The sequence below is a fragment of the Schistocerca gregaria genome, chromosome 1 (assembly GCF_023897955.1).
Source record: "Schistocerca gregaria isolate iqSchGreg1 chromosome 1, iqSchGreg1.2, whole genome shotgun sequence".
Lineage (NCBI taxonomy): Eukaryota > Metazoa > Arthropoda > Insecta > Orthoptera > Acrididae > Schistocerca > Schistocerca gregaria.
Genome location: NC_064920.1, coordinates 143910424 through 143932595, shown reverse-complemented (window position 1 = coordinate 143932595; position 22172 = coordinate 143910424). Strand labels below are relative to the sequence as shown.

The 22172-nt window shown below is 41.2% G+C and overlaps 2 protein-coding genes across 9 annotated transcripts in view; one reads left to right on the top strand and one right to left on the bottom strand.

Annotated features, from left to right (window-relative positions):
- The window catches only part of LOC126334946 (RNA-binding protein Musashi homolog 2), a 363984-nt gene that overhangs the window by 331304 nt on the left and 10508 nt on the right, over positions 1–22172 (top strand). For 2 of the 8 annotated variants that reach the window (XM_049997750.1, XM_049997722.1), the window contains exons 2-3: positions 14215–14298; positions 21205–21278. The exons of 2 other annotated variants lie outside the window; for them this stretch is intronic. The gene's annotated coding sequence lies outside the window, so the exon portion shown is untranslated. The remainder of the gene's footprint in view (positions 1–14214; positions 14299–21204; positions 21279–22172) is intronic. 4 more of the 8 variants (XM_049997759.1, XM_049997711.1, XM_049997702.1 and 1 more) reach the window with 2 other exon arrangements.
- Positions 19626–22172, bottom strand: part of LOC126334976 (uncharacterized) — a 190482-nt gene continuing 187935 nt past the window's right edge. Inside the window, exon 5 of the mRNA XM_049997771.1 lies at positions 19626–19832. Within this exon, the coding sequence (XP_049853728.1) occupies positions 19731–19832 (102 nt within the window). The 3' untranslated portion in view covers positions 19626–19730. The remainder of the gene's footprint in view (positions 19833–22172) is intronic.

The window sequence follows — 22172 nt, the reverse complement described above, 5'->3', positions numbered from 1 at the left end:
GGCATCTATCTTTCCCATAGTGAAATATGCTTCTAAATCATTTTATTTGTCCTCTAGCCATTCCCGCTTAGCCATTTGCACTTCTGTCAAAAACTACTTTAGACGTTTGTATCCCGTTTCGCATGCTTCATTTACTGCATTATGTCTTTCCTCCTTTCATCAATTAAATTCAGTATCTCTTGTTACCCTAGCATCACTACTAGCTCTCATTTTTTTTTTACCTACTTGATCCTCTGCTGCCTTCACTATTTCATCTCTCAAAGCTGCCAATTCTTTTTTAATTGTATTCTTTTCCTCTGTCCTTGGCAATCGTTCTCTAAAACTGTCTGAAACACTCTTACAACCTCTGGTATCCAGGTCGCATGATCTTAAATTCCTGCCGTTTAGCAGTTTCTTCAGTTTTAATGTACAGTTCATAACAAACTAATTGTTGTCGGACTCCACATCTGCCCCTGGAAATGTCTGTAAATTTAAAATCCAGTCCCAAAATCTCTTAACAATTACATAACCATTCTGAAACCTTTACGTGTCTAAAGGTCTCTTCCACGTTTACAACCTTCCTTCATGATTCTTAAACAAAGAATTAACGATGGTGAAATTATACTCTATGCAGAATTCCTCCAGGCGTTTTCTTCTTTCATTCCTTTCCCCCAGTCCATATTTACCTACTATTTCTCCTTTTGTTTTCCTACTATATAATTCGTCACCCATGACTATATTAAATTTTCGTCTCCCTTAGTTGTTTGAATATATACTTTTTTTCTCTCGCATTTCTAGTGTCATCTGCGAAACTAATTAGCATATAAACTTATACTACTGTGGTGGACACGGGCTTCGTGTCTATCGTGGTTACAATAATGCGTTCACTGTGCTGTTCATAGTAGCTTATCCGCATCGCTATTATTTTATTCGTTATTAAACCTACTCCTGTATTACGTCTGTTCCGTTTGTATTTGTAACTCTTTATTCGCCTGACGAAAAGTCGTGTTCCTTATGCCACCGAGCTTCAGTAACTCCCACTATATCTAACTTTAACCTATCCATTTCTGTTTTCAAATTTTCTAACCTACCTACTCTTTTGTGATTTAGCATTACACGCTTCGATTCGCAGAATTCCAATTTCTTTCTTCTGATAACGATATCCATCCTAGTAGTCCCCAGCGCTCGGAGACGTAATGGGGGACTATTTCACCTCCGCCATATTTTCCCAAGAGGATGCAGTCATTTATCCATACCTTATCAATAATTCATGAAATTTGCACTTTGTTTCTGAGTATGAAATGAGTTATTAAAATTGTTTAACAACGTCAGCTGTACAGCTGGAGATACATATTAACATTCAAACAGTAAATGTAAATAATGAAAGATACGCTTCTTGGTGCCATGCCCCTTAGGTGAATCCCCAAAGTGACTAGGTTCCGCCACAACAACGCTTCTTGTCACCCCATCGTTCTCACGCTCCGCGACTATCTGCGTGCAGCATCTTGCTAGCTTACAGCGACCTTAATCTTTCTATACAGTACATTAAAACATACTAGTAAAATGATGAAAATATAACAAGTAGACAGAGACAGGGCATGAACGTCACATCCTTCACCATGATGCCTGGAGAAACACCACTATGCCTCTCCACAAAGGCTGGACGAATGGAATCGCTTGCAGGTTTCCCACACACGCTGACAATGGTCAGGCAACGTAGTGGAGAATCGCGATCTATGTGATGTCGCTCATAAACAGCCCTTCCTTCTCGGTCACTACATAACTGCTAACGCAGCCGTTTGTGTTAAGGCGTTTTGCAGCCTACGCATTGGACGGGCAGCCGTGAAAGGGTTACGATGTGATTTGCGCATAATATTGCGATTTTGCATTGTGGTGGTCAGATGTGGCAGTCCAACGTCGGTCCACTGTCACATCCCAACGCTCCACAAATCTGGACATTGCAAGACTCCACCTGCCGGCCAAATGGAGATACAAAATAGGGCCCCATTCACACACATTTGTAATAAGAGGACGCATCATCTTCGTGACGTGCAGTGAATGATTAACAAACACGCTGTTCATGTCCCTCAAACACTAAACACGAACAGCACTAATGCATGATGGCCGTTCCACGTGTTACAGAGAATAGCAAGAGTAATTTACAGAATAACCGATGGTGTGTACGTGTATGAAGTTAATTCAAATCCGACTATCATCACGGTGCTTCAGTGTTGTTGGGTTTTTTCCTCCTTCAGGTAACGTGTTTCGCATGACACTTTCCAGTAGCTTCATTTTCAGCAGGTATCTCCCAGTAACCCCCTCCCCAAAAAGCATAACCAGCTGTGGCAGCTGAAGGACCGGTGGCGGGAGGTTCTGCCTGCAGCTTTGGCCCGCTCTGCAGATCCATATAAAGAAGCAGGCTCGGAACGCCGCCCATATTCCTGTTCTTTTTGCAGCGCAGACTGGCGAGACGAGAAGCCCCACTAGCCTGCTCTGGGCGCCACTGCGGACGGCCTCAGTGAAAGTGACCGTTAGTTCTTGCCTTCCTCGTGCTTGGTAGCAGTTAACACGAGCCGTGGTCTTCCATGCCGACGCTTTGTCTCACTATAAAGCGGACATTCCTTGTTCTCATATTGTTTCAGAACAAATTTAATTTGTTTCGTTGGGTGCATGGTAATAACAAGCATTTTGGATAAGGCCCATCTTGCAGTATGGATATTTTACCGGCTCTCCGCAGCGTTACCTGAATATAGACGTAAATGGTCGCCATTTTCTTTCGTAATTTGCATCTCATGCAAGCTGTAGAATCCTGTAGCAATAAATATCATTTGTGTTGATGGTAATCCTGACAACGTTTTCTGCACCCTAAAATTGATGTCAATAATATAGTATTTGCCGTATTCCTTGCTGTTGAATTATAAATCAGCGAAACTTAAGATTTTGATTGTGGTAATTGTACTTACACCTATAATTACGGTATCAAATATTTTATGCCTGTAAGTGAAAGCATGTACGTTCTTCTTACACTATAGCTGACACAGTAAACCTCATTGTGAAAAAAGTTAAATACACATTGAAATCCTCACAGCACAGCACCTTACCTCACCGCAAGAAAGGCAAAAATAAATGGCGCAGCCCATGAATAAAGTGGGAATTGGTGGCGCCATATCATTTTCGCTCACCGAGCGTCGTGAGGATTTCAGTGCGTACAAAAACTGCAGGCATGTACCCTCAAACTAATTACGGAACTTTATTTTTTTTAGGTGATCATTAAAACCGTGTACACCCTCCTATACCTAAAAATACATACTTCGTCGACCACTACCTTGGTTGGCAGGAGTATCAGTTTGCAGATTAGTGCAGTTGACAGACTGTCATTGTTTTTCCGGGTTGTCTTTATCCCCAAAATTTCATTCTTCACCTCTTCGTAAACGTGATTTTAATTATAATACGGCCCATCCTAATGCTTCGTATGTTCAGTTGAACCTAGATTCTGATTTAAATGTCTCGGACAACAAATTTTCGTTGTGACGTGCTGGTGCTTCTCTGCTGCCAATTACTTTCCACTTGCAGATCCTATTTTGTAGAATCTCATGTTGTTCGGTAGGTGTTATAAACAGAGTATTTGACTTGTAGACAGGACACTGATTCTTAACATTTTAGCCAGGGGGCTCATGCTGGAAAAAAAAAAAAAAAAAAAAATTGTACCAAATTATTAACGGACTATCTGATCATGATGGACAATTGATGGAAATAATGTGGCATCTTATTGCCCTGAGGCAGGTTCATACAAAGCAATGTTGAAAGGAGTGATGAGATGCTAATGTCAAATTGAAGTTGATTTCCTAAAATATTCTCCGGAAGACCCATAAATAAGGAAATTAAAATGCCGTGTAAGGGGAAGAGGGAATTTATATAAATGTAATTGCATATTGCAGAAAGTTCTCTAGTATTATAAGGAAAGTTATTAAAATGTCCAAAGCATACACATCTGACGGGAATAAACAATGCAGGTAATAAGACAAAAACTTGCGGATGTTGTCAGACGGGAGACAAGTCATTGTAGAAGATGCCGTGCCAGTAAAACGAAGTGACAGTGTTGCGACTGATAATTCATAAGTTGAGATCACTTTTAATGACTTCAAAAGCAGCAGAAGTAAGATTAAATGGTTCAGTTGAAAAAGCATGAGAATATATTAAAAATGTGATTCCACAACTTTTAAGCGACTGGGAACAGCACCAGTATCCTTACCTGAAGTCCAACTTAATAAGTGATGTCCTTAGCGATGAGTGGAATGCATCACTGGCACAGGAACTTTTTCCAGACAGGCATGGAACGTGAAGTTCTTAAACCTCTCCATAGGAAAGGTGGCAAACTTTAACAATTACCGACAACTTTCGCTACTGACATTTTTCCAAAATACTCGAAAAAGCGGAAAAGCTGTGGACTCGAGAAGTCTCAGCCTTAAAGTAGGAACAACTTATTGAGCATATCATAATTGAGATTCAACAAGGGTTGCTCGACAGAGAATGCTGTTTCTACATTCACTCATCAAATTGTACAAGCCGTGAATAATAAAATATCGCCAGTTAATATTTCTTGTGACCTGTGAGAGGTGTTTGAGTGTGTAGATCTTGTTACTCTCTCAGAAAAAGTTAAGTTTTATGGAATTAATGACTTACAAAACAGCTAATTTGAATCATATTTAAGAAACTGAATACCACAGGCTTTGCCGAAAAATTCAAACAATGTCTGAAGTGTAGAAAATTTTAGTGACTCGGGAGAAATCGGAGACTCACAGGGTCCAGTTGTGGATCTATTCCTCCTATTCCTTATGCATGTGAATGACCCTCAACATTCAACAAGCCGAATTTGTGCTTTCTGAAGGCGATATTGGCACTAAGTCCCATTAGAGAGAAAACAAAAAGATTGTAAGTGATGTTCTCCAAAAAATGAACTAGTACTCTCAGAATGGACTATCGCTAAATTTTGAAGGAAAACCAACAATGAGTCACACCAGTAATTGATGTAGCACAGGAGCAGGAGTCGGTATTTGGCGTAGAATGCTCCAAATTTTTGGGTGTGCATATTGAAGAAAACTTAAATTGGAAAAAGCATATTCTCAAACAAGTTCAGCAATGTTCATGTAATTGCTAATTTTTGAAACAAATGAATCAACCTCTGGACATATTTTTTGTATTTCGACTCAATAATGTCCCATGGAATAATTTTCTGGAGTAACTCAACAGTTAACAAAATAAGTATTTATTGCATAAAAGCTACCAATAAGAATAACTTGGTATTCAGTCACGGACGTCGTGTAGGTACCTCTTCAAGGAGCGAGGCATTTTAACTGCGACGTTACAAAATGAACTACGTCATACATAATCCATAACAGTTTAACAGTGACTTCCATACCTCCAACACCATTATTATAGCTGTCAGTGGCTAAGAAATGAGGTAGTATGCAACAACAAAAATTTTTGATCTTTTGCCCAATAACGGAAAATATCTGACCGATAGGTGAACAATATTTAAGTCTTAATTAACATCATTTCTCTTGGAAAACTTCTGTTCTATTTACGAATTTCTACGTAAAAACTGGAACTTTGGAAACAGCTTGTTCTGGAGATATACAAGTACGTATGTAACAGGTAGCTGAGCTAAATGGATGGATCTCTTCAAATTATAGCTTAGAGGCGTTTGTCTATTGGAGAATGGTGATTTTTGAATTCTTTATACAGAACAGTGTATGTGAGGATGCAATCATGTAATAAACAAAGATAACATTAGACGCACAGAAGAATACGAACTACTGTGGATATATATCATTAAGGGAAGATGTTCCGGAGCCTTATTTTCTCTTGAGTTTTTCCACAATTTTGTATTAACGGTTATTTGCCTTGTTTAAAACACGAAGGATGTTGCATTTTTTAAAATCAATGAAGTTAAAGAATTCGTTGCTGGTAGCAGTTCATGAAAAAGAGTTCATAAATTTTTGAGTCTTGGTCTAATAACTACCAGTATGATAAAATTGTGATAAATATTGGCTTTGATATTTTCGTATATACCAGCGCACTCTTATTTTTTCGCTTGATATGTCTGAGAGTTATTTTCTGGACACAGTTTGAAACAGTCTTAGGCGACCAGTAATAGAAACAAATTATTCAGATCGTGGTGTTGGCTCTCTCGCGTAAACAGTTCCGCTACGTGGCAAAATAGAAACATTTACAATACGTCGAACAGGCAAATACAAAGTAATAGCAGAGAGATTACACGCCAGGCCGTAATGTGAGACACAAGCAGTACTAACCACACTCTCTCTTATCATACAAGGATCCAGTTGTAGTTTGTTCTCAACGTAATTAGTTTTTGGATCAGTGTCTTTGAAGAAATTACATTCGAAGTATCCTTAATGGGCTCCTGCAGGTGTTACGTGGACGGACCTCGGGAAAACAGTATACTGCGTTAGTGGTGTTAGTGTTAGCAGTAGACGACGCGAAACGTAATTACTATTATAACCGTATACATAACTATTTACACTTGAGCACAATTATCGTGACATTTTCACACATTCGGTGAGGTAACATAAATTGACTACCACGTTGTTTTCGTAATTGCAACCTTACCGAACAACTTGGTTAGTTCAAAATGCATTCTAGTGTGACTGGTGAATAAGCTGTTCCAGCGAATAGTAAGCTTGCTAAATAGTCTAGTTCCCATTACGAATAGGTAAGTTCATGCAGAAAATTTTGACGTGTATACGTCTTGCATCGCATGCTGATGTGTGTGCTGGCATGTCTGTGATTGCAAGAAGTTCAGTAAGCATTTAGCTTTTACTTGTTTACCGTATAAACAGACATGTGTTGTTCAAATAAGATGGTTTTAAAGTTTTGACATTTTTAAACTTGGCAGCACACAATTTTGAATTTATGACACTGACATTCATTTTACGAACGAATGTGTAATTTATATTTTTAGCACATGCTCGCAGCGCAAAAATTTTTCAGTGATATTGCTTTTTTCTGCATGAATATTTTTCTGCCTGCCTTGTTCAGAGGAATGCGTTTTGCATTTTAATTGACGTTTTTTCCATGGCGACAAATACGGAGAGGAGGTACGTACTGTTGAGGGCGAACTGTGTGTGTGTGTGTGTGTGTGTGTGTGTGTGTGTGTGTGTGTGTGTGTGTGTGTGTGTGTTAGTAATTATAAATTGCCGTCTGTTCACGCGAGTAATAAAATGCTTCCCACTTAGTAATTCCTTGAAAGATAAGTCACGTCTCGCGTGCTTGGGATCACAGTTCAGTCACCACCATCATTGAGTGCATAACCCTCATCCCCCAACACTGTAAAAACTGTTAAAGTACTTCGTGAGGCAACTCATGATAGATAGAAAAGGAAGCAAAAGTGTTCTGAACGATAAGCTGCCAACCACTAGCAGTGCAGTAGTTACGAACAACAGAAACTACAGTCGCAACACTTGCGATTCGAAAACTGAATACGACGACTGCTAAAGTTATCTTTTGTTTTACTGTAAATGTAAATTGTAGAACTGACAATTCTTCTTGTGCTGGAAATAAGAAATGCACTCAACGGCCACTGATTGTCCTAAGCATTATGACCAACCGCCTAATAGGGTGTTGTTCCACCTTCGGAACGCTGTATAGTAGCCTTTGGCGTGGCGTGGATTCAACAAGTCCTTAGGTTTCTGGATGTGTGAGGTCGCAGATGCCTACCCACAGGTCACGCAGTTCCTGTAAACGATGGCCTGTTGTTTTAAGGCTCGGAGCTGTCGCACGATAGCGTCCCACATGTGTTTCATCGGGTTCAGGTCGGGGGAATTTGGTGGTAAAGATACGAACTTCAATCCTCTCACGTGGGTGGTAGACGATGAGAATGTTGTCGAAGTCAGGGATGATGCTGTGAAAACTTCTATTCTGGCATTAACTACAGTACAGACAGTAAAACAATTTAGCAACCTATATCTGAACCTTCAACCTTACACTGCGAAATAGAGTAAGCAGTCCAGACATATGCAGAACTCGAAATCCCATGGTCCAAACAATATATCTGAGAGATGATCAAAGAAATGGGGCTGGTAGGCTGCATCCATTGTGTTAAAGAATATGGGGAAAATGGGGAGTGGCCAAGAAGACTGGTAAGTCCTTTCTTCCCCCTACATGAATGGTCAGCCAGAAACTGCTCCAACTGCCGGACTATAGCTCTTGTATCCCAAGCAAGCATTTGCTCCACATCTTGAACCGTATGAGGTTCTCGAGATACGGGAAATAATGGAGAAATGAGTTGTGTGTTTCATCTGCTTCCTTGACTTTGACGTTGTTGTCTAGGAAAAGCTTTGGCAGTTTCTGACAGAGTTAGGTGTCCCGCCACATGTACTGTATCGACTTCTAATAAGTGCTGTTTATCACCTTGCAGCTGTGAAGACAAGTGTTGGCACGTCTGATATCTGTAGTGTATCAAAGGATGTTACACAAGGTTGTGCTCTTGTCGCCCAACTAAAGCATCTCAGCAGACCATGCCATTAAGAATGCTCTTGATTGGACTAAAGGCATCTCAATGGTAGACCTCTTAACAATCTGATTTGCTGATTCTACTGTGCTTTTAGGCAACAGCGAAAATAAACTTGCTGAGCTACTAACAGAAGTGAAGGACATAGTCAATCATACGGATTAGACATCAGTCTCAGGAAGTCCAGACTCATGGTAACTGATCGAGGAACACAGGTTCAGCTCACAGATTAAATGAACTGGTCGTCATGCATTCTTTCACCTGTCTCCTGCCAACTATCTGTGACACGGGAAGCTGCAAAGATATGAGGAGGAGGATCACGCCGCCAGGGCGACTGGCTATGGAGCAGTTCGCAAAGATCTGTCAAAACAGAACGCACATAACGAAGGTCTGGCTTGTTAAAACACTCGCATTTCCGGTCTTTTACGTTTGCGAAACATGAGCCATTAAGGCCAGAGAGCAGCGCATTGATGATGCATTTGAGCGTTTCTGCTGGCGCAGGAAGCTACGCATAAAATGTAGCGAAAGAACAAATTTGGCCATTACTGAGCGACCCAGTCAAGAAAAAAGAAATCCAGTCCTTTGGCCATATTGTGTGAATAGATAGAAAGATGATCTACAGTAAAAAGCATGGAGGGCAGGAGGGAAGAGCAGCGAGCATGTGGGTGGGTAGATATCTCTGGTCTGAGAAAAGCTGGTAACCGTCCGGGATGGACGCGCCATTGGTTCATGGAGCCACGATGATCAGCAATGGCGGCGGCGGCGGCGGCGGCGGCGGTGGTATCAACTTGGGTTGTTCACCGTGCTACTCAAATCACTGCAAGCACGATTCTGACCTTGGCATAGGGATCGTTAGGCAGCTGGAAGGTAAAGCGTGAAGGGATGCAAGTGTTCAGGAAGAATTTCACACAGTCCACAGCTATCACGGTGACTGTTTACTGCCACAACTCCCATGGTAACCCAGATGAATTTCCCCATAACATAACACTGCCCCCATCGGAATGTTTCAGAGCTCCTGGATGACAGTGTATCTCGTCGCGACATTCGTTCTAGTACTACAAAGGCTATTCATCCGCCCAGGCGACATTTTTCATTGATCCACGGTTCAATCTCGTTTATCTCCTGTCCACTGGAATCTTAATTGACAGTGTCGTTTGGGTTGTCTGCTGCGGAACCACATGTTAAACCGTGTGGTCTGAACTGTCTGAGGAACACCCGAGCTTGCGCCAGCATTATACTCCGTCGTCAGTTAAGCTTTACAGCGCGGGCAGGCCTCCTACCTCCACATTCTGTGATGTGCCGATGACCAGCACATCACCTATGCGGAATTTCACCGTTCAGCCTTTCTTCATATATAAAATAGCACGCGAACAGCCGATGAACTTCAACTATTTAAAGATAATCGTGTCCAGGCGCTAGTCTATAACAATCTGGCCGACGTCACTTATTTAACGGCACTAGGATTTCACCGACCCGTATCGTTGCTATAATGATTAGTTGTTCATCTCTGCTCAGCTTATATACTTCCTCTAATGCGTTACATGCTCTAATCACCAGATTGGATCCAGTGTCGCGGTAGGCAATAGTTGTTTTGCCTCGATAGCGTAGCTTCCACGGACAGTTAGTACTGGTCGAAAGTACTGCAGTTGGATTCCTAAGGTGGCCGGTCGTACAAATTGCGGTAGTCTGTATGTTGGAACATTATTAAGATCTGGCCAGTTCAAGGATGTGATTGGAAAACTGCCTCAAAACACGTAACAGTACTTCTGTAGGCGGCACGGGCGGGCTGGCGCTGGTACGAATCCAGACACCGAGTGAGGTGGCGCACTGGTTAGCACACGAGACACACTGTCGGGAGGACGACGGTTCAAACCCGTGTCCGGCTATCCTCATTAAGGTTTTCCGTGAGCTTTCTAAATTGCTTCACACATGCCGTTCTCCAGCCTTTCCTAAACCGAGCTTGTGCTTCGTCTCTAATGACCTCATTGTCGACGGTACTTTGAACACTAATCCCCTTATCTTCCACAAAGGATGATGATAGATTCATGTCTCTCTATGTCCTGGTGCAAGTCTTTATATTGGACGCCACCTCGGCAAATTGCGTGTCACTAACCTACCCCATTTATCCAAACGGGGAAAGGGAACCTACACTTCGACGTAGATTCCAAAACAACTTTCCGGGCTCCACACATCGTTGAGAAGTGAAGTCTGTATTTAAACGAAGACTAAAAATCCGTGGCTTGACAGGGATTCGTGCGATCTAAGCACGCCCCTTAACGCCAGATCACCAGCCCATGATGGAAGTTACTTCCAACCGTCACTATTTGATCGACAAGGGATTAAACTCAGAACCTCACCAAAGTTTGAAGGAGTGAACGGGGTGTCCCACAGTGCTGCTAGAGAATAGTAGGTCGTATCAGCACAGTTTTCCAAAAGTTCACTTCAAGTGCTCTTCAGGAAGTTGGCTGCAGTTGTCTATGTTTAAACCTATTTAGTCTGTTCCCCTCTTCTCCTGTGTCACATAACCTGGCTTCCCAAGAAGTATTGACTTTCTTTATACGTCACACATTTCCTTCGAGCCAGTTTGTGGCGTGGCTGTGAAGGGCTTCTCAGTCACTGTAATAAGATTACCTCGGACGCTTTAACTGCATTACGCGCCCTGTCCGGTGCAATCTTTCTCACTTTCTCATCCGCTGCAGTTCATACGTTAACATTTGACGTAATTGATAATGGTCTATTGCCAGATACGTGTGCATTTTAGGCACTAGAGTTTCCGTCTTTTTGATACACAGCGATTGTCACGCAGGTTGAGATGTACCTGAAAGGAATTTGGCGCCCCCAGAGGGCGATGTTATCAACATGGCAGTCGAACCTACACCTTGAGGGTGGTGCTGGTGTCGCAAGAGCGCTTAGAACACACAGCTCCCAACAGACAAAACGGCCTTTATTTGGCACTGATTTGGTGCGATATATTTTTCTCGCCTAGTGCGCTCTTTTGTGATCTACAAGGGAAATAAATTTTAATCGAAATAAAAGGGAGGCATCGCAGTACTTAATGTCACTTACTCTCTTCGTAACTCACCAAATAATATCGTCTATTGTTTATGTGACATTGCATTTTTTATGTTGCAAGGGAGTACCAAAATAGTTCGTACATGGAACCTCGTTAATCCGAACTTAATGGGACCATAGGTCTTCCGGATTATCAGTAATCGGGAAAATCTGTAAAAATTACTCACATAGGTTGGTGGGGGTGGGATGTGAAACGGGCAGACTTGGAGCAGGAGAGGCACCACAGGACATTTCAAATTCCTCTGTCTATATTTTTACAAATAAATTCGTAAAACTGCCAACATGACCAGGAAGGATTCAGGATTCACACTCGTAGCAGTGAAAGTTAAAAAATTGCCGGTAAAGCAGATGCCAGACTGAGATTCATTGGAAGAATCCTAAGGAAATGCAATCCGAAAACAAAGGAGGTAGGTTACAGTACGCTTGTTCGCCCACTGCTTGAATACTGCTCAGCAGTGTGGGATCCTCCATACAGTCAGGTAACCTGCGGAGTATAGATGTAGATCCGTACCAGATAGTGTTGAAAGGAGAGAGAGAAGATCCAACGGAGAGGAGCGCGCTTCGTTACAGGATCATTTAGTAATCGCGAAAGCGTTACGGAGATGATAAACTCCAGTGGAAGACGCTGCAGGAGAGACGCTCAGTAGCTCGGTACGGGCTTTTGTTGAAGTTTCGAGATCATACCTTCGCCGAGGAGTCAAGCAGTATATTGCTCCCTCCTACGTATATCTCGCGAGGAGACCACGAGGATAAAATCAGAGAGATTAGAGCCCACACAGAGGCATACCGACAACCTTTCTTTCCACAAACAATAAGAGACTGGAATAGAAGGGAGATCCGATAGAGGTACTCGGGGTACCCTCCGCCACACATCGTCGGGTGGCTTGCGGAGTATGGACGTAGATGTAGATAACAAAATAATTTTTTTTACATTTGAGATTTCATATTTTTCAGATACTGTCGGCTGCATTTGTTGCTATAGATGAACTTTTTCTCCTTAAGAGACTCTATGATGAATTTCGCACAGTATACAAGCTATACTTTCTGATGCATGAAACTCTAAAATTTATTTAATGTCTGAAGAAATCAACTGCTACATTTTAAAATTCATGTTTACCACAGTTTTAATAGATTTGGAATATTCTAGAGTTTGACACCTGTGAGTATGATATATATGATGTGCAAAATTCATCGAAGAATCTCTTACTTCAACAAATGCAGCCAAATAGTAAGTGAAAAGATGATGAAATTTCACAAGTAAAAAAATATATTTTTGAACTTCCACAGTTGAGAGTGAGAATCCTGAATTCTTCCTGGTAATCCTGACAGTTTTACAAATTTGTGGAAGTATAGACAGTGGAAATTAAAATGTACTGTGGGGACTCTACTGCTCAGTCGGCCCGTTTGACGGCCTACCCCCCTTGAATTTATTTTCGCGTAAACACAAAACTCATAAATTGCCTTCAGCTCTCAGGTCCACAATTACCGTAGTTCTCTCGGAGGTATACAAATTTCGCCACGAATCACATTCCTTCGGATTGTGTGTTCGGTCTGACAGCGTTGACATAAAACACCAAATTCAGCAACAATTTATCAGTTTGATGCAGTGCATCTTTTTCTTCGGCGGTATACCTTTATTACCTGCTTTCTCTTCTGTTATTTTATAAACGGGGGCGATACACTGTTATACAGTTCCGTGTCAACTGATGGCGGTTGGCCGAATTGAAGTTTAATGATTGTTTTTGTCGATTTTACCCGCTGTTACTTCCGGAGAATCAAGTAGTAGACTGTCTTAGGAAGTCGGGAATATCGAGTGCCGGATTAATGAGGTTCCCCTGTAAGTTTTCTTCTCAATTTGCCTCGTCGTATCAGAGACAACGTATTGTACAAAAATCAGACATACATGTTGTGGTACTTCTGTTGAAAGACTAAATTCACTTGGCGATTGAATAGAGAGATCAGCAGTTACCCAATGAGAGGGAATCTTTGTTTATTGTGTGAACTGTTCTGGATGTGTTAGTATCTTAAGTTGGTGTTGGTTCTGAAGCGAAGTGGTAATCAGTGTGGCGTTTGCGTAGAGCGTATGGGATAATTGCTGAAAATCTTTCAAGGTTTTTCTCACATGCTAGCGTTCTGAGCATCGGTAAGAAAAAAGTAGATCTAAACACATTTAGTGGACAGTGTATAGTACTAGAAAGTATTTAGGAGTTTGATCACCTCGAGGAGTAGCCGTTTGATGAACTGCAAATTCGCATGAGAAGTCACCTAACGTTTATTTTGTTGCTCATCACTGACAACATGTACTTAGGGTGCACCACACTGAAGTGATCGCGTAGAAATACCTGTAGGACGAAATTTAACTGGTCTGGGGTGTCCGTCTCGTATCCATCCAACCGATGTTCGTGATGTGACGCATTCTCTCGCACTTTGCGGAGCGCTGTTGGATCAGGAGTGAACTTAGGAAGCCCCACAAGACCGAAGGGGGCTTTAGTGGTTGGTGTGAGCCCCTGGAGGGGAGCAGCTGTGGAGGGGTGCGCGACAACTGAAGCCTGGCCGTAGTTAAGCGGAAGACGGTGAGCGAAAGAACGTCTGCTCGGCAGGCGCGTGTAACCCGCTTGTGCTTTTCGTTGCAGTACCAGCCTGGAAAGCGGAGATTTCCACGGACGGAATAGTGCAGCCGCCAAACTGTACCCAGCAACAGCATTCTTGCCCATTCGGTAAGTCTGCGTGCATGATAACCCGTATAAGTTTTCCTTGGTGCAAGGGCCTCTCTGCATGGGATTAATGTTTAACATCCAGTAGAGTTAGACAGCGGTCTCGTGCTGTTAAAAGGCCGAGGCATCGTAAATATCTACTTCCGCTCTATTAGTACTAAAGGTTTGTATTTGCTATGAAATTTCTAGCGCCTAAAATGTTAAAGAAATTTAAAGCATGTAAATTGCTTTGTACAGTTTGCAGAAATGGACTCGTGTGTAAGAAATATCTGTTGGTACTTGAGCCTTATTAATCGCAAATATTTTTGTCTCATTGTTGGAGGTAAGCTGTAACCAGTATGTGCTTTAGCCTGTAGAATATTAAGCTAATGATGTATTACAGTGATGGTTGTGGCAAATATAGTTAACTGTGCGTTTCCCTCCCGCGCACGGTGGTCCTTACGGTGCGTGGTCGCAAGTTGCCCAGGGCAACGCGCGAGCCATCTAGCGGCGGCAGCGCGTACTATGTCGGTGCTGGCTCCGCTGCCGCTCTTCGTTCCCGCCAATGCAAATGCGACATTGTTTCCTGATAACCTATTCGTAACACATCTATGACAATAAGTAGAGAATATTTGATAACTGACTGTTGCATGAGACATATAATTCACACCTGAAAATATGACCAGTTTAGATGTGAAAGTTCCACCTTTACAAACTGTCGATACACTCCCGAAATTGACAGACATTAGAACTTATTCGTAGGATTAACAACTGCGTGGCCTTGGCACATGGTCCTTCCGTCTGAATTTTTGATTTCGTAAAATTAAAGTGACTTTAAGAATTCCGATAACTTTCGATGCTTGGTTGCACCTCGGTACGTGAAAAAAAAAAACTTTTCTTCGCCCAGGTAAACTACCGGCCACACTTCCGCGAAAAGCATACATTCATTTTAAATGATCTTGAGACAATTATCGGAGTACTTAAGTGTTGTTAACTAAATTTCAGATATTTGCAATTTTTCACTTTAAGCTGATTCAGACGTGTTTTGGGTTCCTTTTGATGCTGGTGTCATAACTAGGCAGAAATATTCCTCTTGTTAACAAACGAAAGCTGTTGCGACATAATATACATAGAAATTCTCAGTAAAGTTGCAGATTTTGGAGTGTTGGTGAACTATTGTAGATATTTTTGTAGTAATCGTGCGATGATCACCTTAGGCGCTTTAGTCCAATTTGGCAATGATTACATTCAAGGTTTCTTCTGTGCTAATTATTCAAATTGGGTGAAATAGACTGCGATTAGCGGTGACCTTCCAGTTGTGCCTTTTCGTAGCCCTAGTGTAATCTAATACTTAAACAGGCAATAGTATGCAAAGCACCTTATGTGATCAGTGCTCGTACATTTTTATCCGTTGACGCATTATTTTAAATATACTGCATTGACAGTTTATGTGTACTACAGGGACATCCCTGTAAATGTTGGCAGTGGAACTCGGTTCCCTTCCCTCTTTTCGCTGAACTACTATATCCAAATGGTGAGGTCGTTCCTTTCAAACTTAATTTTCTAGTGATTGCGCGAAAACTTGATTTACAAACATGAAGATCGCCCGAAGAAATTCAAAGACTACGAAAAAATAAAAATGTCACTTTTTGTAATTCAGTAGTTTCTGCGGAAGTACGTAACGTATATATGAAGAGGGAAAAAAGCAGGCCTAATGTGCCGTAGTTGAAACCCCACGAGTTAATTTATTTGCAAAATTTGATATACGAGGGTCATGCAATAATTAGACAAATTGGTCGGAGGAAAAAACTGTTAGTAGGGAAAGTTTGGTACTTACAGCTTCAAGTTGGCTTCACGAGGATGAGCTCTGATAGGCTGATGTATCAACGTTGTTCTGGTTATAACCTCAAAAATATATTTAAATATGACGAGTCCGCTTGAAACGTCCATATAGTTGAACAACGTTATGTTACCCGTTTTTTTACTTGCTGAAGGCTAGAAACAAATGTATATATTCTGTAGAATGTCTTAAGTTTATGTTGAAAGTTACATGAATCGCGCAAAGTTTTACAAGTGGGTAGAGCAGCTGAAAAATGTTCGCGAATCAGTGACTGACGAACACAGTTCTGGGCCGACTAATCGCAGTTTCGACTCCCTCACTGGAAAGTCGAATTGATGACATTACTCGTGCCGACCGCCGTGCAACTGTGAAAATGATTGCTGATACGGTTCAAGTTAGTACTGGTACAGTTCATGGTACCTGTAACAAGCTGGAGAACTGCAGAACATGTGAAACATTGGCCCCAAAGGAGTTTACGCGGCCTCACAAGGAAACAAGGTTGAGAGAGTGCACAGTTACTGGAACGTTATGAAAGAGGTGAACACTCCCTCAACAAAATTTTAACTTGTGACGAAACTTGGTTTCACTATTGTGAGCCAGAATCAAAAAGACAAAGCATGGAGTGAAAGCACATAAACCCACCTGTCAAGCAAAAATTCAAAACCAAAGCATCAGCAGGAAAAGTCATGTTAAAGGTGTTTTGGGATGCTAAAGGTCCAGTTTTTTTCCGATTCTCGAAGAGCAGCGTACAATGAACAGCTAATACTGTGCGTAATGCGGGAATTAAGTAGACGATGTGCGGTAACGTACTACGTAGGTGGTCAAAGAGCAGCCTGATCAACGCATTGGAAGCTCAGTAAAAGCGTTCATAGATTCTTTTAAACATTTCCCGGTGCAGGTTAAAGATAGCTCACTGAATCGCTATACAGGTACAAAATAGTCTTCAGCACTTCATCATAGTGTCACTAAAGCTTATGGTAATGACTTTAGTGATCAACCTAGGAGTAAGAGTATAAAGTTTCCAAATAGTTTATTTTCTGTATACTTTATAAGTTCAGATCCGTGCAAAACGTTGAATTCGTTTTGTTGGAAGTACCCTAATTTCTTTCAAATACGTAGTCTACTGATATGTTAAATACGTTTCCGCCACTACGTGGTCCTTTCTTTATTGTTCATAGCGTACATTGGTTACATATTTAAGAAATTCTTCTATGGCAATTTTTCCGGTACTACTTGTGGGTCTTCGGTCCTATATGGGTTCGTAGCATTTTGCGTACTTGGAAATTTTTCATTTTGCACTGACGTTCCTATTCTCGCTTCATATCTCTAAGTGACTTAACTAGTTTGTCCACTTTATCCTGTGGTGTCAAAGCTCTTGTGGCGTTTCTATTTGTGTAATATTTTCTGTCGCTATGACGGATGCGTTAGACTACTTTTTTCTACAGATCGTTAAATTTGCAAGTATTCTTTGTTATAATGGCACGGTTACTGTATTTCTGCGAGGGCGTCATTTTCCCCCCTAAATGGATCTGTCTCTTCCAGTTGGCGTTGGATATCTTGCCTCGCTAGTATGAGACGCAATTACGATCTGTGAAGGGGACAAAGAACACATTGGTCTAACGTAGAACTGGTTATCACCATTTACTGTGGCTGATGCTCTGAAACAAAGTTTGGGTAAGGCAACAAGCTATTCTCGAGGTTTCGTTGTAAACCATGTTGGTGTTTAAAAGTCATGAGAGGATTTGATAGTTATGTGGTCACAAATAACTAGCAAAAGTACTAAGAGATTTAGACAATTGGATTTCATTATCTTGTTAAAGACAATTGTTAATATTATATATCGTCAGTTGTGAATAGTACACACCACACAATGTACTAAGTGTTACGACCATGTTATTGTTCAGTGATGTAACTATTAAGGATTTCGGAACAATTTTCTGTAAATGTCATGTTCATACGGGTTTTCGTTCCTTTTTTGCATTTCCATGTGTAGTTCATCCAAAAAAGTAAATAATGTTCTCACCTTGGGGCTAGGATTAAACGTCTTTCCTGGTCACTCTGGTTAAGCTGTCCATGCTATCCATTGGATCCAATTCACGCACGATGAGATGCGTCGCGAGCCGCCTGTGACGAACCAGTCATCGTAGGAAAAGTGAACAGAACTTAGGAGCACCAAGTATATTCACAGAAACGGTGTTTCTATATTTTGTTTATTCATGGAAATCTTATTTCCAGTTTGTCGTTAATTTCTAAGAAAGAAAATCTTTGTTTTGATCTTCAGTCCCTAGACCTGTTTGGTGACTTAACCGTACTAATCTTAAGTTAATAGGTCGCGTCGCGCAAATAATGAAACCACCAGTTTACGAGTACATGTTTGCTTCTTATTCAGTTACTGCTTGATATCCCAGGAGCGGTACGTACACTGCAGTTTTTTTAATGCTAAGTTTTGGGGCAGAATATCCTCCATAAGAGGTATACCTTTTCTCGAGTTGCCCACGAAATTCAGGAATAAAGATTATTCGTTATGCATTCAGTTATCTCGTTACGAAGGTTGTCTGTGCCTTGCACGTTAAAGAGTGAAAGTATCATTCGAAACCATGAACTTTGCGAGAGACTAGTAGCAGCTTAAAGCTACGCAGATAATTTATTCTAAAACTCTGGTAAGAATTGTTCATGGTACATACTCGCGGCATCACAAAGCAGCATCCACAGTAGTAACTGGTATTATCGTTGCTACGTTGAAAAATCAGGCGAGGATTACGAAACTGTATATACTTGTCTAAAAATCAGGTACTTGAGTCCAGTTTTAACCAATGTTGACGTATAAATTTCTATATGATGATGGTTTTGAAATGTATTTCCTAGTGTCACTTAAACCTACTAAATCACATTATCGAATTGACATTCTCACAGAATCTTACCAGGAAATCGTGCCCCCTCCATGAGTTGGCAAACGAGTATCGACTCCAGTATATTTGGTTACAGATTCCATACCGCGCTATGTATTTTTTCCCTTCTCGTATTTTCTCGAAAAACCTGACACAGAGGGCCGACAGTAACTTGCTTCGAATATCCGCAAACTAATAGCCTTGCGCCTCCATCTCTTTCCTGCAAAATCCAGTGTTTAGTAATACTGTACAGTATAAATTGATTGTGGTATCACAGAATACTCTATTTGCAGTGTTGGCCTACCTAGACAGCAGCACAACAATCTTCTTGTTTACTTTTTAGGTTCGTCTTCTCATGACCCAATCATTAAAAATGCCCATACAGTTCGAGGAAATAGATACCCTTCGTGATTGAAACTTACCTAAACGTACATGCGGTCGAAAAGTACGTTCGTCGACGCTCTGCAAGTTAACGAAATGCTGTAGTCTAACATTTGGATTTCAAAGGTAGCTGGCTTGAGAAGGTTTTTTTTTTTTTGTCTTAATGTGTTGTATGGTATTACTGAAGCAGGATAGTAGCTCGTTTAAAAATTGTGGGGAAAGTGTTTCCAGGTACAGAGGGATAACAATTATGTACCTTTCGTTTATTAATTTGTCGACTTAAATTTGATTACACTGACAATTCAAACGTCACGTGCGTGGACTAGATGCGGCCGCCCGTGAGTTGGTTACTGCGAAGTGTCTTGGGCCTTCTCTGCCTCACTCATCTCCTTTAGCAAGTCAGCTAGCTCCTTATTCGGCTTGTAGTGGTCCGGGTTCGTGTTCACAAGCTGCAACAAACAAACAATTAATCACTAACAGTAAACGCAGGTCATTGGTTTATATCAGAACGCTTACTACTAGTGAAATTGTGTAATTTACGCAATACTCGTATCAGTTTTTTTTCCCTTAAGTCGCACGTCTAATATACGTCTTGAGCTAGCGTGTCAGACCACATCGTGGTAATGATACGCTGTTGCTTCAGCAACAATTTGCAACCAACCATTTACAATACAAAATAAAATAATCGTGGAATACAGCATACGTATCTGCTTGAATAAGTTAATAGCGTTTGCATAAAATGTGATGAAAACTTAGATACGTAACATTAACATGTGTGTTGATAGCCCGACTGACTCAACCACGTTATCCTGTACACTAGTATTGCTCTTGAATGCGCAGTTACAGACACCGTTATCACACAACTAATCAATCAGGTACGCAAGCTGCAGAAGTGTCGTCTTTCCTAGAGGCTTGCACTGTGCACATCAAAGCATCTAGCAATCATAACATGAAAGTGTAGGAAAAGAGAAGGAAAACATTAGATAAAGGAGGCAGCCCTACTCCTCCCAGTTAATAGGTTTCGGATTTTGTGCCCATTCGGCAATTAAAGCAATAAAGCTTCGAAAGATTCACTATGGCGTTCGTAATTGTTAAGCGCCAACGTAAGAACGAAAATTGTGATCTGAGTGGAATTATTTCTTTGTTAGACAGTAGCACTCTGTATATTTAGACACTTGTATTAAATAGAAAGTATATGTTGCCTAAGCGTGATGTATTAGACGAAGATTAAAATAGTACTCGTGGACAACTTTGAGTAATTGGTTTAGTAAATGAAAAATAATTAGTAGTAAGATCTTTAAGAAACTGCACCACCGTGTAGAGCAGAATAGAGGTGGTGGTGATGGTGATCATACAGTAAAATTTATTTTCCTCAGACTTAAGTCATTCCGCCTAGTCCTAGAAAGCTTATATGATAGAGCTTTAGCACAGAATATTTTTGAGAATTTTTCATAATTGTTGGTGTAATTACATTATTATACTACCTCTTTTTCACACTGTACGGCCAATGGCCGCATAAGCGCTAGTCAGAAAGTTTACATTACTCACAGTTCGTGTGCATGCTTATTTTTCTTCATAATAGGCATGGTTACTGGCGATTATCCCTTGTAAATAGGCCTTGAAGCTGCCACACGAAAAGCAAAATACTTACTTTTCTTTCTTAGTAGTGGGTAGTTAAGTGTAATTTGTCGAAACTAACTCTGCACGGGATGGCCGCGGTAGCAAGAAGCAGAACCAGACGCAACTAAGTAGATGAAGTAGCTGTTGGCCCAGCGGCACATGAGATATGTGTGTAATATTGAGTGACGTTTGTTTTGCCAGAAGAAGAGTCCGCGATGGAGGTCTTCGCAGAGCTTGGAATCCGCCTGGCGAGCAGTTCTCTGAAGTCGGCGCAGGTAACACTTTACGCGATCAACCCGACAACGTAGACACGTCGTGTTGTTGTATTGCTAACTGCAGGACACTTCTCCTCGTACTATTAACATTTGTTACCGTAGTGAACCACTTGGTGTACATAAAGTCTTTGTTACTCTTATTTTTACACACATTTTCCTCACTCTTGTTGCTGGAATTACATGTATAGAGATCACTTTTAAATGTTGGTTGTCGTTGGTCAGTTCATAAAACAGCTTGTTCTTTTTGTATCTATGCTCATGCAGTACTATATATATTTTTGGGTCTAATTTCTTTGGAAAATAGACGTAATTTTACATAGGTCTGGGTTGCATGTCATAGTCTTAGCTAGCCTCCTAGTCTCTCGCCTCTCGCACAGAATGACACTAACAGTGGAAGGAATTAGCAAAAAGTATTCCTTATAGCATCAGCAGCAGCGTTGTTCGGCTCAATTCATTGTTGGTAGCCTTCAGTACTAATATCAGGCGTTCAATAATGTACCTAGTTCGACCAGTGGCTATCGTATCGCCACTTAGTAGCACAGTAAAATAAAGTAGCCGTAGATATCGTCTTTATAGCCCGCACAATTAACACGACCACGTCGAAACATTGTTCTTAGTAGACTTAGGGAATGAATGGTAGCTCCTACGTAGATTTTGTTGGCAGGCGCACTTGTGTGTCTCTATCAAATAATAGTTACTGGTAGTATGTCATTATTTCGGTCCTAACTATTGAGTTCCGAGTTCCACCTTAATCTGAAGGTCTGCGCCCAGTGTGTGTTAGCTTTAGGGATGCCCACCGTAAAGGACTAACAAGCATGAAACGTGTTACTCCTTTTTAACTCTTGAAGGTCTTAACTCTTCATAGCCGTACATATCCTAGGTCTTATGCATGCA